Here is a 16,271-nt window from a genome sequence, read left to right on the forward strand (position 1 = left end):
GATTCATATTGACTTAGCCCCTTATCTGAAACTGTTACAGTGCTACCTGAGTGTTCTCAAAATTCTGATGAATAATTAACCCTTGCTTCGACTGACCACAGTGCATTGTAGAATATAAAGATATATTGCGTTAAGATTTTAAGTAGCAGTTCATCTGTGAGAAAGAAGTTTGGAAGCTATGACAGATCATAGAAGAGCAGCTCTGTAACATTGCTATGCCGCCACAATGTTTTATATATATTAAAATATACCATTGCCACTGAACTACTTACAACTGCTTACATTCTATTACAAGTGCCTCCCTCTTTCACATTAATTTCTGAACATCTGTCATTACTGCCTTTTGAATTTGGAAGGTGGCATTATTTCCTTTCAGCAAACTTCTGAAAGACATCAAATGAATCATAACAGCACAATACAAACATTTTGTACTTGAAACAGAAAGTGGAGAAGCTCAGCAGATCTACCAACATCTGTGGAGACAGACAGAGTTCAACATGACTGTTCTTTGGTATGAGATTTTATTCAATTGCAGAGGACACACTAGAAAATATTTTATCTCCCTTGCCATTACATTGTTTATTGCTAATGCTACAATAAGGTGATAAGAGGAAAACAGACTCCCCTCTTAATACCTTCTGTTGGCCATCATCATTGAGTGCAGTTATAATCACACTCTAATGAAAATATAATACAAGTCAAAAATAATGAGCCAATTACAAGACATTCTTGAGTTAAAGAAATGAATTTTATTACTTATCAATCCCAAAAGAAAATTGATATCATCACACACACACACACAAGCACAGGTATAAAGTTTAAAGAGGAGCAAGTGTTAAGTACAAAAGGAAGACAAAGAATAGACAGTTTAGAAAGCCTTGAAAGTCTGTGAAGGTTTTAACCAGAGACCATAATTATTTAACTGATATGTGGAATTCTCAGCAATAGCAAAATTTGTAGCTATCCTTCTGGGTTCTGGGTGAACAGATATCTATTTGTGTTATCACAGGTGCTGTTTCTTGAAGTGAAAATGTGTTACTGGAAAAGCGCAGCAGGTCAGGCAGCATCCAAGGAGCAGGAGAATCAACGTTTCGGACATGAGCCCTTCTTCAGGAAAGAAAGGCTGAAGAAGGATTCATGCCCGAAACGTCGATTCTCCTGTTCCTTGGATGCTGCCTGACCTGCTGCGCTTTTCTGGTAACACATTTTCAGCTCTGATCTCCAGCATCTGCAGTCCTCACTTTCTCCTAGCTGTTTCTTGAGAGGCAGCAAAAGAGAAATGTTATTAATCCATTTTCTTTCTCTCTCTCTGTCAATAGCTGTTGCCCGAAAACAATTCTTTTGCATTTTCCATTGAGTGATTTTATATTTTGTTCAAGCTGCATAACCAACAAATGATTTTCATTTTAATAGGTAAAACATCCACAAAGGCAGAAATCAAGCAGGAGATACAGATCAGAGTGACTGATTTTAGTCATTTTGATGATGTTAATTACAATTCTGCTTATTTATTGATGGTTTCATCAAACTTGACACAAAGTCAGTCAGGTAATCACTGCATCATTGTTTTTTTCTTTTTTAAAAAATCATTTCAGTCCATGAAAGACCCTGTAAATTAAAAATCAGATCACAGAAGCTGAGTATTAATTGTCCATTTTTACGAATACCACAACAATGATGTTGTCTAGCCCATTGTCTACTGTCCACAGGAAACAGACTTGTTGCCAATAGTTCATAGCACACCCCAAAGCACCATTCAATTCTATTTCACCTAGAACCTGTCTGGCTGCTAACTTGTGTGGTTCACTCTTTTCTCTCCTTGAGAGTACCAGTGGACACAGACAAAAACTACTTTGAGCTGTTCAGAATGCATGTTAATGACAATAGCACAGAAATCCAAGTATACACAGAATTTGGCACAAAGCTTGTATTGTGTGGAAATAAATGCTGCCATGGAAGCTCCGTCAGCTGCTGTGATGACTCAGCCACAGGCCACCTTGGTATCCTGTCTGAAATAAAGGTAGCACAGAAGACCGGCCTAGAATGAAAGGATCATGCGTCTTGACAGGTGACTAGGCACAGACCTGCATTACAAACATATCAACAAGGAACAACAGAGCCTTCTCCACCATTCAATACAATCGTGGATCATCTGATTTTAATTTCAACTCTACATTCCTGCATATCCCCGATAATCTTTCAGTTCCTTGGTTATCAAGAACTTATCAACTTCTATCTTAAAAAATATTTAAAGATTCTGCACCTACTGCCTTTTGAAGAAGGGGATTATAAAGACTCAACATTCAGGCAAAAATGCATCCTCATTTCTGTTTTAAATAAGCAATCTCTTATTTTTAACTATGACTCCTAATTCTAATTTCTCCCAGAAGAGAAAATGTTCTCTTAACATCCATTCAGTCAAGTCCCCTCAATTAAGCCAGCTCTGACTCTTCTAAATACCAGAGGATACAGGCCTACCCTATTTAGCCTTTCCTCAGAAAGCATTCCACTCAGTCCAGGTACAGTAGTAGTCCATTAAACCTTCTATTCTAATACTGCCTGTACTCACAAGCCAAAGTATGTGCAGTCAATGGCAAAGGGAAGCCTGCCATATGGATGGCAGTGCTCTTGTATTTTACTTCATACAGTCCAGGGGGAAGAAGATGCAATTGTTTTTACTGAAGTAGATCTCTATTATCAGTGTACTGGGAAATGATGATGTGGTTGAAGTAATTTACTGCATCCTGAAAAAAACAGTATAAAATTGGATGGTAATTTTATCAGCAACAGGCATGCTAGGGCTAAAGATTCAAGTTCTGACTGTAGCATCAGACAGCACCTCTTATGAAGAGGGAATGAACGCATGACATTGCTCCCAAGTTAATGATGTTCCCTGAATACTCGCTATGATACCTCCCACACTTTGACCACTTCTTCTATCTGGCAGCTACTTCAGCTCTCTGCAGTTTCCTTGATGCTCCCCATTGCCAATTCCTAACACAATCCTATCAGACCATTCATGATGCAAGCAAACTATATCTGAAGCAACAGTGCACTGTCAACATTTCACTCTTTTTGACAAACTTTCTAGAGTAATAAAAGACAACAAAAAGCATCCAAAAGTTAACCAAAAGCCTCAAGTACGGAGCACTAGCAACTAAGCTGCAACCTCCGAAATCATGCTAATTGGGGGTTCTATTTGTCAGTCAGCACCATGAGACACTTTTTGACGTCAGCACAAAGCAAATAAAATACTGGGGGCATTCAAATATTGAAAGTAGTTATGTATCCCCCATTTTAATATTCTCTATCTGCACTTCGGACACCAATGGAGCCACCTTCATCTATTTGGTTGATTCTCTTTTGAAATCTTCCCATTTCTCTAACAGTGAAACTGGAACTCTAGTATGTTTGTTAACATGCAAAAATAGGTGTCATACAGCAACTTACTAGACTAAGGTTTTTGCTGACATATCCAATTCCAAGCTGAATGACTCACAAATGAATAGCATAACAACACCCAAACAAGCCATTTCTGGTTGAAATCAGCACTCTAATGCATAACAGAAACCAAAAGATACAGTTCAAAAACATGAGCTCAGTAACTTTACATTTAATTCATAAACAAATCCAGTTCTGCTGCTGTCTACCGATAGCACAATGTGCCAATTTCATACAGTTATTCACCCTAGGCATATCATTTCAATTTGTAAACACTGAAAATATTATCCTATCTAAGCACATGTATTGCCTACAGCCCAAACATCCATCAGTGCTCAGAGTAACAGCATCACTAATGGATCTCAAACTGATAGAGAAATTTAATAAACTAAACATTAATATTATAATCTGCTATTGCCACAAGTTGTGCCTGCTGCACTATTAAAATGATCTGATTAACAAACTCTCATGAGAAATTTAGGATTTAAAGCATTTTATAAATCACCACTAATAAAATTAACTATATTTCAGGATGTGTTGAAAATAATTCAAAGTCTGGTAGATTATCCAATTAAGTTTAATCTAATTCTCTGCTCCCTTAAGTTACTTTCTAGAACCATTATTAATGCTGAACAGCTGACCAATACAGTACTTTGTATTTCATGTATTGGTATTCACAAAAAGCTTTTTACTGCTGAGGCAGTCTACATTATTCTGGTAAACAACCAAGAGATACAAAGGCCCAAGGCTAGATTTATAAATGGGCCATTTCAGAAATAGCCACCCCATTCAAAATACCAGCCGAAATACATGATACATACCTTTGCTTTTGCAGATGCCTTAGCATTCACAAAGTTAGTACATACAAGTTAATTTTTCCAACATGAATTCAATATAAAAAGGACTAACTTCCAAAAGTATTTTTTCATCAAAAGGTCAAGAATCTAAGCTGAAAATCTGACACAATAGAGATACTTTAATATCTAAAAGTTCTGAACAAATGCCTGACACTGCTTATGCTCAGTATTTTAATTCACACTCCATACAGACTAATTCCTAAGCTTTTAAATTAGCACTGAACGGTATTTGTTGAAATGTTGTTAGCTATATCTTCATTTTGGATGATTATCAATTCCTTAAAGCTATGCTATAAAAAATATATGTTAGGTCTGTTATGTTACTGCATAAGTCTCACTTAGATAAAGCAATTCAATGCATAAAGCCAACAACTGAAATCATCTCACCATAATCAATCAATCAAACAATCAATCAGTCTCTCCACCTCCCAAGAAATCACTGGGGAAAAAAAATGCTTTCAGAAATTTGCATTTACCTTAATTTTAATTCACTAATACTTACGATGGATCTGTCCTCATGACCCCATTCTGAATGTCTTCATGTGACCAAAATATATAAACTTCTCAGTAATTTTCTCATGACATATATAATGGAAGGGGGGGGGGCGTTCTCTTGTGGTACAGTGGAACTGTGTCCAGGAGACCCTGGTTCAAGTCCTACCTGCTCCAGAGCTGTGTAATAGCATCTCTGCACACAGTAATCATAAAAAGGTTTTACCAGGAAATGAATTCTAACATCATGTTATTTGTTGAATAAGTTGAAACTATCCACTTAAGCTGACATTATTTTAATGTAAAATGAACAAACATAGCTTCAAATCAATCTGTAGTGACTTGTAAAATTTAAGAAATCCTGATCAGATGCATTCACGAAATGCCTCTCTTCTCCTTTACATTTGAATTAACCTTGTATTTGTAAAAAAATAACCAGGGTTTGACGTATTGTAGAGATTAGCTTCACTTGTATCTTTAAGGTTGATAATGAGTTTCTACATTTTGCAACATTGTCTAAATACGCATCTCAATTAATAAATCAACTGTCGCTGCTACTGACTAAAACAATCACACACTAAAATTAGGACTTTCCTACAGATAGATTACGATTAGTTATGAAGTTTTGCAACTGAAACTATCTACCCACTGCATCTAAAGGGGAAATTTATTATGATGAATAAGAATTAAACATTTTTCAATGATTCTGAGTCATTCAACCACAGGAAAGGATATTTCTTCCCCGTTCAATGACACAAAACTCAGTTCTTATAATGGATTTCATAGAACACTTTCATTCTTGGACATCTGATTCTTCCTCTGGCTCTCATCAGCATTTGTATTTACTGTCGACTTTTCCCACAGTTATAGCAGTAATCATTCTGACAGGCTACTTTGTCATTCACTGTGGTGCTCTTTTTTTTGCAGTGATTCAAGCTTTTGTTACAAAAAAATATCATTTTGTAGGAAGCGAATGACTTTCTGAAATAATCCACACGGCAAATTAACAAATACTCTCTGTAAACAAAAAAAAAGTATTACAGAATATTGATCAGTAAAAGTAGAAAGGGAAGACTGTATATGACAGAGCTATCTAGACTCTAAACATTAGCTTGCTCTCCCTCCATAGATGCTGTTGACCTGCTGTGATCTCCAGCATTTTTTTGTTTTCAGAGTATTTATGATGTCCAGGTGCCCAACTTTCAACTGAAACATTGTGACTTGCACATTCGTAAGTGAAGTCAAATCAATATTAGTAATAAACAAAAGTGTTTTGTTTTTATTTCAGATTTCCATCACTAGAAGCTTTTCCTTTTCATTTTAGGATGTTGTCTGTATTCAGTGACACTTCTTTATACACATTTGTTAACATTTACACAAGATAATATTCTATCATTGTGCTCATTCTGTGTGGCTCACTTAATTTCTTACAGGCAAAAGATTCAAACGTTCCAATTTTTCATAATTCTTTTTCACAATTCCCTCAAACATTTGATTATTGCAGCATTTGCTGCCCCCAAGTTCACCTTTGAAATGGAAGCAGTCTGATGCACTCTCTTTCTTTGATGTGCTATTTGAGGTATCCACAAATGGATTCTCTGCTGTCAAATGTGAGCTTACCCTCACTAGTCAGTACACAAGTTGACATTCTTATAGCTTCTAAGACAATAATTAGTTGAGCTTGTAACATGGCTCGTGTACGTTCACTAGAAGCAACACATGCAGGGAGCCATTCTCTGCAAACAGGGGGAACATATTCAACACTGTTCCTTTTATGGATTATCTGGGGAGTTTTAGAAACCTTTAGCTTCCCATTTCTTTCTCCATGGCTGCAGCCAATCAAAGTCAACTTGCTAACCAATGAGTACTCTTTTACAGTATTAATTGTTGTGACCATTTGAAACTTGGCATTCTTGCATTAATTTTGAGTGAGAAAAAGACAAACAACTTTGGTAGTAATGTCTCTCTTCCCAACTATAGCAACATTCTTAATTTTTCAGGACACAGTTTCTTAAAGTATTTCAGTGTGCCTTTTCTTAGGGATTTCATAGAATAGTACAGCTTTGATGCCCACTAAGTATGTCTCTACCAACCTTTAGAAAGAGCTGTTTAATTTGTACCCCTTCCCTGCTGTTTCTAAAACCTTGACAAAATATTCCACCTATAATCTACCGAATTTCCTTTTGAAATTTGCTACTGAATTAGCTAAAACTCTTTGTAGGCAATGCATTCCAAACTGTATGGGCCAAAAGAAATTATGACACCTCCAGTTCTTCAAATGATCATTTTGTTGGTCTCTTCAGGTTAACTATCCATCCTGTCATTGTAAACAGTCTCTCCTCATTTGTCATGTAACAATCCAAAAATAAGCCTAATTCATTTACATTGTCTAATTACATGCCTTCTTCATAATGCAGCACAGTAGGGATAGAAGGAAAAGAGTTTCTATTTATTGCAATCAGTATGTAGTCCTTATTTCTTTCTTACACTTGGATAATAGGTTAATTCGATCGGTATTAAAAATCAGTTTATGACTGCTTTTTGATAACATGCCACACATTAAGCTGCTTAATAAGAGCTCCTGGTGTTGGAGGCAGTATATTGGCATGGTTAGAGGTTAGCTAACTAATAGAAGACAGATAGTTGGTATAAGGAGGCATTTTCAGGATATAGTATTCCACAGAAATCACTGCTGGCACCACACTTATTTAGAATATAAATTAATGACTTGGATAAAGAAAGTGAATGTACTATAACCATATTTGCAGTGACATAAAAATAGTTTGGAAGATATGTAGTGGGGATGACATAAAGAGTCTGCCGAGTTAGACAGGTTAAGTGTGTGGACAAAAGCTTGGCAGATTGAATATAACATGGGAAATGTGATGTATGGCATTTTGGCAGGCAGAAGAGAGGAACTCAATCACACTTAAATGGAGAAGGACTGCAGAAAGCAATGGAAAAGAGAGATTTGGGAGTCTTCATTCACGAAACACAAAAAGCTAGCATCGACTTTTAGCAGGTAAATGAAATGTTGGCCTTTATTTCAAAGGGAATGAGCACAAAAACAGAAAAGATTTACTAAAACTGTTCAAGGCACTTGTCAGACCACAGCTGGATTACTGTGAATAGTTTTGGGCCATTATCTAGGGAAAGATATACTGGCATTGGAGGCAGACCAGAGAAGGTTCACTAGGCTGATACCAGGTATGGAAGGGTCGCCTTATGTGGAGGCCTTGAATAGGTTGGGCCTATATTTATTGGAATTCAGAGGAATGAGAGGCGACTTTATTGAAACTTACAAAATTCTTATAGACAAAATAGAAAGGCTTCCTTCCACTTATGACAGGCTAGTAGTCCAGAGGATATAATCTCAGAATATGGGGTCATAAATTCAAGATAGGGTTAAGATTAACAGATTTTTAGCCAGTAAGGGAATCAAAGATTATGGAGAAATGGCAGGAACATGGAGTTGGGAATTATTGGATCAGCTGTGATGTCATTGAATAGCAGGGAAAGTTTGATTGGCTACTTTTGCTTTTACAACATATAGCTTATATCTTCCAATATATTACATTAATACCTGCAAGTCATAATTTCAAAAGACACATTTAATATTAGATAATCACCAATTTTCATCCCCTAAAAATGCAAAAAAAAAGACTTGCATTTTTATAATGCTTTCTGTCACTCAAAAAACATCACCGATGGTGCATCACAGCATTTCACATACATTTGTTTATTTTGGAAAACAGAATTCTAATGATAACCATAACAGTTGTTTTTTAAACCCATAACCAGCAAGGAAGTGAAAGACCTGTTAATCCATTTTTTTTGTGGTATTAATTCAGGCTTTACTGCAAACTGTGCTGTGGGAACCCAAACTAACAGATAGATTTAGTGGTTTTTTTCACAAGAGAAGTTTTAAGTATCTGCCACAAAGTACAAATCTACAATATCTTGAAGAAAAAAACTGAAATACGACAAACTCAGCCAAGCTGGCATTTTCTTTTGCTGAAGAGTCTGAATATTGTGAAATATTTAGTGCATAATAAGAAGCACTGCCACTTAAGTAATTTGGACTCAAGATTCCAAAGTATCTGTCGTCATCACATAGCCGACCATTCTGAGGTCAAACTTTGAACATTTACTACTTCATTCAAAACATACAATGGTCAAATTCTGAATATGGAAGTCTCGCACTGTATCACCTGGCTGATTTCCAAGCTAAGAAACACAAAGTGACTGCTATCCATTGAATGGAGATATATAACAATTTCTCAGAAATTTCTCAGAAAAACATCAAAAAGTGCAGCATAGATATTTAGGGCCCCTCCCAATTCTTATCAATAAGAGATCACATTAACAAAGTGGTCTTACAAAGGTTTTACATTTCACAGTTTGAAGTGCAATTGCTAGCCGCATTAGTGACAACATCCATTCACAAAACTAATTCTTAGCGTTATAAAAATGTCAATAGCACAGCACAAAATAAAATATGCAATCATGCAAGGGAGTAACCAGACATTGCTAGATTTCTATGGCCACTCTCCTCCCAACAATAACCAAACAACTGATGTAAGTTAAAATTATCCAGTTACATAGCATGCAATCTCAGGATTATTTTGAAGCCACAATAAAAAGAGCAGTTCTGGACTCTGATGTTTAGAGCCAAACTTTTCTCCCCACCACGGTGGTGAGGAGAGGTGGGCAGATATGCACGTTTGCACGACTAGCACCTTTCTACCTTTCTTTTTTCTACAAAGAGTTTAATGTTGTGGGGAGAGATGGAAATGTCCAGAGTTGCCAGGCACTCCATTTCTCTCCTACCTGAAAAGTAAGTTGCTGCTCTTGTGAAGCTTAAGGTCATAGGAGCTTCCTACTGGCTTTTCAGCATTAAGAGATTTTCGGCAAGTCCATTCTCTAGCCACTAATTGTCAGATCAGGACATCGTGATTGTTTCCTAGACAGTGAGGGATCCAAACCTCATTTGAGTTTGAAGTTGGGTCCCAGTACAAATCCTTGCATTTAGACTCTGATAGTATTGTAACTGATTTTAATGTGTTACCATTGAACTTGCAACTGTTAAAAATCAAGATTGTGGCTCAAGTCAACATATTAAATAACCTCTTAAAAAAAAACTAAAACAGGAATTGTTGGAGAAACTCCACAGTTCTGGCAGCTTCTGTGAAGAAAAAGCAAAGTCAAGGTTTCAACTCTAGTGACACTTCATCAGGACTAATAGTAATGAGAAAAAGGTGGTATACTGTATATGCTGGAGACAGGTGGGGGGCTGGGGGGTAAAGGATTGAGGATAGGTGGAGATGGAATCCAGAGGGAGAGAAGGACAGTTAGGCAAACAATGGTATGTCAGGGAAAGAGAGAAATTGATAAGGTGGGCCATAAGTAGGTGAAAATGGATTGGCTGTGCTGAAAGCAACCCGTGTGATGGGTGTGGGGCTAGGTAAAATGCACGGAAGATGATGTTCAGGACCCAAAATTATTGAACTCAATATTGAGCCCTGAAGGCTGCAGGGTCCCCAAATGAAAATGAGATGCTGCTTTTCCAGCTTGTGCTAAACCTCACTGCAGCACTGCGGCTGGCCCAAGACAGAAATGTTCAACAGGATACAGAGTGTTGAAATGGTAGGCAACAGGAAGTTTGAAGTCAATTTTGTGGACAGAACATAAGTATCCTGCAAAGCAGTCACCCAGTCTGCGTTTTGTCTCCCCAGCATTGAGGAAACCACATTATGGACAGCAAGTACAATAGACTAGATTGAGTGAAACGTGGGTAAATTGCTGCTTCACCTGTTCTTGGTTTAATACATTTTAAGATAATATTTATTATTGCTGTTAATTACTCCTGTATGTAATTTTTTCTAGTTCAGAAAAATGCAGGGGGGGGGGGGGCTGAATGAAGACAGCAGCATGTGATATGTAGTTTTGACTAGCATGGACGGTAATGGTCAGGGGTGAGAACAAAATGTACTAAATGTTTTAAAATACATTGACTATTTAAAAAGAATAAGCAAATTTGCATTTATATTGCTTACATCCCAAACAATTTATTATTGATTTAGTATTATTTCAGAAAGTTATCACTGCTGCAGTATTGGAAATGTAGCCAATTTGTAGCCAGCAAAGTTCCAGAAACAGCAATGAAATAAACAACACTTATTTCAGAAGTGTTGTCTGAGGAATAAATATTTACCACCACGACATCAATAAAACTTCCCTGTTCTTTTTCAATAATGTCATGGAATGCTATAATTTACCTGAGAAGGTAAACAGTTTAATGTCTCACCAGTGCTGCATTCCCTCATGACATCATTCAATTGCTAAACTTGATTCAGTACTCAACTCTTTAGACTGGATCACAAACTCATAACTTTCTGACTGAAGGTAATATTGCGATTGTTAACTGAATAGGGTTGAACATTTGGCATTGAACATCTCATACATTATCATCCCTTTAATAAAAGTTATTGATGTAGTTAGTTTCAAACATTCTAAGTCACCTTAACAGCGCTATGGTGTGCTTCTCTTAGGTAGGCAACTGACTTTCTAAAAAAAAACTTAAAAAGAGAATGGCCAGGTTAACCGTGCTCATTTGATCAGACTCTTTTCAAATACATAAATGTTGATAGAATAATTACTAATTCATGAAATCTTCTCAAAGTGATTTTTGTATTATATTGGCTTCAAATTAATTTAATCAGCAGTCATCCTCTCAGCTGTAGTTTTACATGATTATTTAAATCGATGCATGAATTTTTATACAGTACCTGTCTTGTCAAATTCAAATTGTTCGCAGTTGCCGGCCCCATTGTTCCAGGGACACTTGTATACTGCCCCACCTTCGACTATGTTTGGCTGAGAAGTATTTGCTTTTGGGGCTCCAACTAAAATATTTATCCTGGTACGAATATAAGAAAAAGAAAAAAAGCAGGGGTTAAAGCCTTTGTTCTATTTGCTGTATTGTCACCTTTCTGCAAGTATGTTATTCTCGTGCAATGTAACGGATCGGTCATATACAGCTGCGATAACTCAAGTTATACACAGATCTGCAACAAGCTTTGTACAGATACCATTATTGTTAAAATTTGACTGAAAATGATTTACAAATAGTTAACGATCACAAGGTTTTTTTTCTTTCATTTCGTAAGATGTTGAGCCGTTGTTACAAACGGAACAGTTCACTAAAACAGTATTCATCGCACTTCAGCTATAACAGCATTTACAGACTTAACATTCATGTTGTTGGAAGAACAAACTTGGTTCACAGTTGAAAAGTTTCCAGGCGACATCCCCCAGTTTCCCCCAGCACGCAATACTTTAAATCTCTTACTGTGTCGGGACAGGTGTGAAAAAATCCACAGCAAATCCGAAGTAACTGCCCGGAGGTCCGGAATAAACAGACGGGTTGGTGGTGTCCAAATTAAACCCATAACAACAGGCGAGGGTGAATAAGAATACTGCCAGCGCCCAGCGTCCAATGCCTGTAGCTGCGGATGCCATTCTTGTTCCGCTTGTTGTGTTCGCCTTCCAAACTGCGGCAGTTCAGTCTGAGAGCTTCTGAGGACTTGCTGTTTTATTAACGAGATGGACGGTGACTGTACCGACGGGCTGCGGTTTGCCCAGTCAGCCAGCCCCCACTCCAGCCCCCACTTCGCTGCTCTTGCTGGGAGGGCAGCTGCTCCGCTCCCAGACTATGACTCAAAACTCGGATTTAGAACACAGGCCTGGCGCTGCCAATGGCAACAGAACCCCGGCCTGGCGCTGCCACTCGCAACAGAACAACCTCGCGCACCGCTCGTGTCAGGAAGTGAAGTGAGAACGATGTCGGATGTGAATGAGGCGGTGTTTCCCCGACTCTGGGTATAAAGGCAGCTTTCCACCGACGTCTTTCTGCAAGAAGAGCTCCACCCAACCAGACGTCCCGCAACTTAATGCCTGTCATGCTTCCCCCCACCTCCCGGTCTCCTACACTGCACATTCCTGCAGACAACTGGGACGGAACAATCAAACGGCTGTTTCCAGGAGATCGGATCGGGCTGATGCTGTGGGGGTAGAACAAGGTGTCGCTGCACGCTTCTGTGAACACGTTTGATTCAATTACACAGACTTCTCCCAGGGTATAAAGAAAAGGACAAAGGGCTAGAGAACCTCAGCATCTGTAGAGAGAGAAAGTTAAGTTTTATATCCCGTAGGACCCTTCGGTCTTCAGATTTCTGGCATCCGCAGTAGTTTGTTGTCGTATAAATGAAACAGTTAAAGCAAACGACTTGTACAGGATGACCTCTTAATGGCCCCTGGAGCCAGCGCTGGTAAAATATATGACAACTGTTTAAAACAGGCCTCGTAACTAATCTAGCTGTGGTGTTTACTTTAAGGATACCTGTACATTGTAAACCAAGCGAAATGCATCTCACGTGATGACGCTGAGGTTGCTGCATGATGTGTGGGATAAACGGGATATTGATATGCAATGTAAGAGTAATAAGAAAGATTTTCTGTTTTTTTTGTGTGGTTAGTAAGATGTAACGAGATGCCACAGGGTTTGGTGTTCAGACCCGATATATTTACAACCTATATTAATAAATTGGATGCAGGGATAGAATATACTGTAGCCAATTTTGCAGATGACACTAAAATAGACCAGAAAGTACATTGCAGTGAAGAAATAGAAAAAAAATTGCACAAGGCTATGGATAGGTCAGGTGAAAGGGCAAACATTTGGCAGATGGTGGATAAATGTGAGGTTAAAAACAATAGAAAGGCAAGTTGTTATGCAAATGGAGAGAAACCACAGAGTGCTTGGTGCAGAAAAACTTCATCAATGACTTCTCCTAAACCATAAGATCAGAAGTGCGATTGATTGCAGTAATTCAATTGTGTTCATCTCCATTCACAATTCTTCTGTAACTGAAACAAAACTAGGAAAAAAATGGAGAAAGTCAGATGGATTGGCAGTATCTGTCAAGAGAAAAACAGTGAAAGACTACCTCTTTATCCCAAAAATCAATCTAATGAACCTTCCACATTGTACACCATCTGCTTTTTTTGCCTACTCAAACTATCTATACACCTTTGCAAACTCTTTTGGGTGAATTTTACCAAATAACATAAATTTCAGGGAATTTCATCAAGGGTTTCTCTCCATGAGTTGAGTTTTATGATGCAATTCTTCATAGCTCACCCCATTATGTATGCATGAAGTATGGCACCAGCAGCGGAAGTACTCGAAACTGCAATGACCTTCCAACTTTCCACCACTGACACCATATTTAAAGCCCATCTGTGCAGCAGGTAAATCACTGTCAGCTGCAAATAGCCCTTTTCAGTACACATAGTGGAAGAGAAATGAAAAGGGACAGTTCTTGCGGGACATATATGGCACGGTGACACTTCATTGGAAATAGAAGCTGTCCAATCATTGTAATTGCATTACAAGAAACAAGTTACGGGTTGATTACCTGTCCTTCATGCCATACCATGTTAAAACTGTGTCTGAAGGAGTGCTACTCTTTCCCTGACCTTTCCAAGCATTTGAACCACACCTTTGTGAGACATTTTGTCTGCTCTACAATAGATTCAGAATGGCCCCTGTTCACAATGGGCTGCGTTATATTAACATTCAGTATCAATCAGGGGTATAAATGAGTAATCGGCCATGGTTTTAGAGGATAGACCAGGTCTCTCTGTAGTCATCCTTGTCAGGCATCTGGCCTGTGAAACAAAGCAGAAACATGAGAGTTCTCAAGGATATAGGCATCAAGTCAACTCCCACTGTACCTAACACAGACTTAAGTGGTAGCGATAATCACAGATGAGTGTGTATTGATGGAATGGAACCCTGTTCTTTTAATGCAGTCGGCCGTGTTGTGATATGGTACTCTGAATATGACGTATATACGGTCTATATATAGCCTGTATGTAGGGAAGCAAACAATAATTATCAAAGCCTACTACACAGCAATGACCTTGTCACAAGAAAATGAGGTAAAGTGATGTGTTCGAGTCATAGCACAGAGATAGGCCCTTTGGCCCAAACTGGTCCATACCAATCAAAATGTCTATCCAACACTAACCCCGTTTCCCTGCACTTGGCCCATTTTCTTATAATCCTTTCATATTCATGTATTTGTCCAAATGCCTTTTAAATGTTATTAAAGTACCCACCTCAATCACTTCCGCTGGCAGCTCATTCCATATGTGTACCGCCCTCTGTATAAAAATGTTGTCCCTCAGGTTCTTTTTTATTCTTTCACCCAACCCTAAACTGATGCCCTCCAGAACTTGATTATCCAACTCTGGGAAAAATTGACTACATTCACTCTATCCATGCCTCTCATGATCTTATACACCTCTATAAGGTCACCCTACAGTCTCCCATGCTCTAAAGAAAAAAAGTTCTAGCTTGTCCAAGCATGTCTACTTATAGCTCAGACCATTGAGTCCAGGCAACATTTTTGTAAATTTCTTCTGCACTTTTTCCAGTTCAATAACATCCTTCTTATAGCAAGGTAACCAAAACTGAACACAATACTCCAAGTGTGGCCTCACCAACATCCTGTACAACTGCAACATAACTTCCCAACTTCTGTACTCAGTGCCCTGACTGATGATGGCCAGTGTACCAAAAGCCTTCTTCACTGCCCTGTCTACCTGTGGCTCCACTTTCAGAGAACTGTGAACTTGAACTCCAAGATCCTTTAGTTACACTATACTCCTTCAGGCCCTATCATTCACCATGAAACTCCCACCTTGATTTGACGTTCCAAAATGCAAAACCTCACACTTATGTGTTCTTGCACAAATTGCATTGCTGACAGCCTTGTTACATTCATGGGTTAAGCACTGAGAGATCCACACAGATTCCCAGTGGATTCCTGGAGACAGCCAATTGTATAAAAATTTAGTGCAGCTGTCACCTTGGTAGTCACTGGGATAGAATGGCCACTAATCTCTCCAGTTAATAATTCCTGATCCAGTAGATGACATCTGGAACAATGAGAAACATCCTCAGTCTGTGGTAGCAATGCACCTCATTCATCTGGAGGGAATGACATATGGGATAATAGACCTCCTGCAATTCCCTGAAGGGAACTTCACCTGCAACATCTCCATGCAAAGGCTGTTCAGCAATGATCAGCATTTGCTGCTTGTCTATTTGCACTTACTGCATTTGTTTTTCCTTAGTTTTTCTGCAGCTTTGTGGCACCATAGCCACAGTAATGACAAATCCTGCTGGTGTGGGATCTATCGGTAACAGTTTCAAGGAACTTATGTGGAAAATATCAGAAACAGAAGAGATGCTTATGCTATAACAGTCAGTATTTGAATCAAACACTTTTGGTAGTCCAACAATGTCCTTGATATGGAGTAATTCCATGTAGATCCTTAGAAATTCTTCAGGATAATGTCTTAAGATCCAACCATCATCAGCTGTTTCATCTATAACTTCCATCCATCATA

General features: G+C 38.3%; 1 protein-coding gene across 1 annotated transcript in view; it reads right to left on the reverse strand.

The window, feature by feature from the left end:
- The window catches only part of itgav (integrin, alpha V), a 129,787-nt gene extending 116,997 nt beyond the window's left edge, over positions 1-12,790 (reverse strand). The window contains exons 1-2 of the mRNA XM_072579051.1: positions 12,142-12,790; positions 11,579-11,709 (exon numbers count right to left, since the gene is read on the reverse strand). Of these exons, the coding sequence (XP_072435152.1) occupies positions 11,579-11,709; positions 12,142-12,311 (301 nt within the window). The 5' untranslated portion in view covers positions 12,312-12,790. The remainder of the gene's footprint in view (positions 1-11,578; positions 11,710-12,141) is intronic.
- Positions 12,791-16,271: the final 3,481 nt, after the last annotated feature.

The sequence above is a fragment of the Chiloscyllium punctatum genome, chromosome 10 (assembly GCF_047496795.1).
Source record: "Chiloscyllium punctatum isolate Juve2018m chromosome 10, sChiPun1.3, whole genome shotgun sequence".
NCBI classification, from domain to species: Eukaryota; Metazoa; Chordata; class Chondrichthyes; order Orectolobiformes; family Hemiscylliidae; genus Chiloscyllium; species Chiloscyllium punctatum.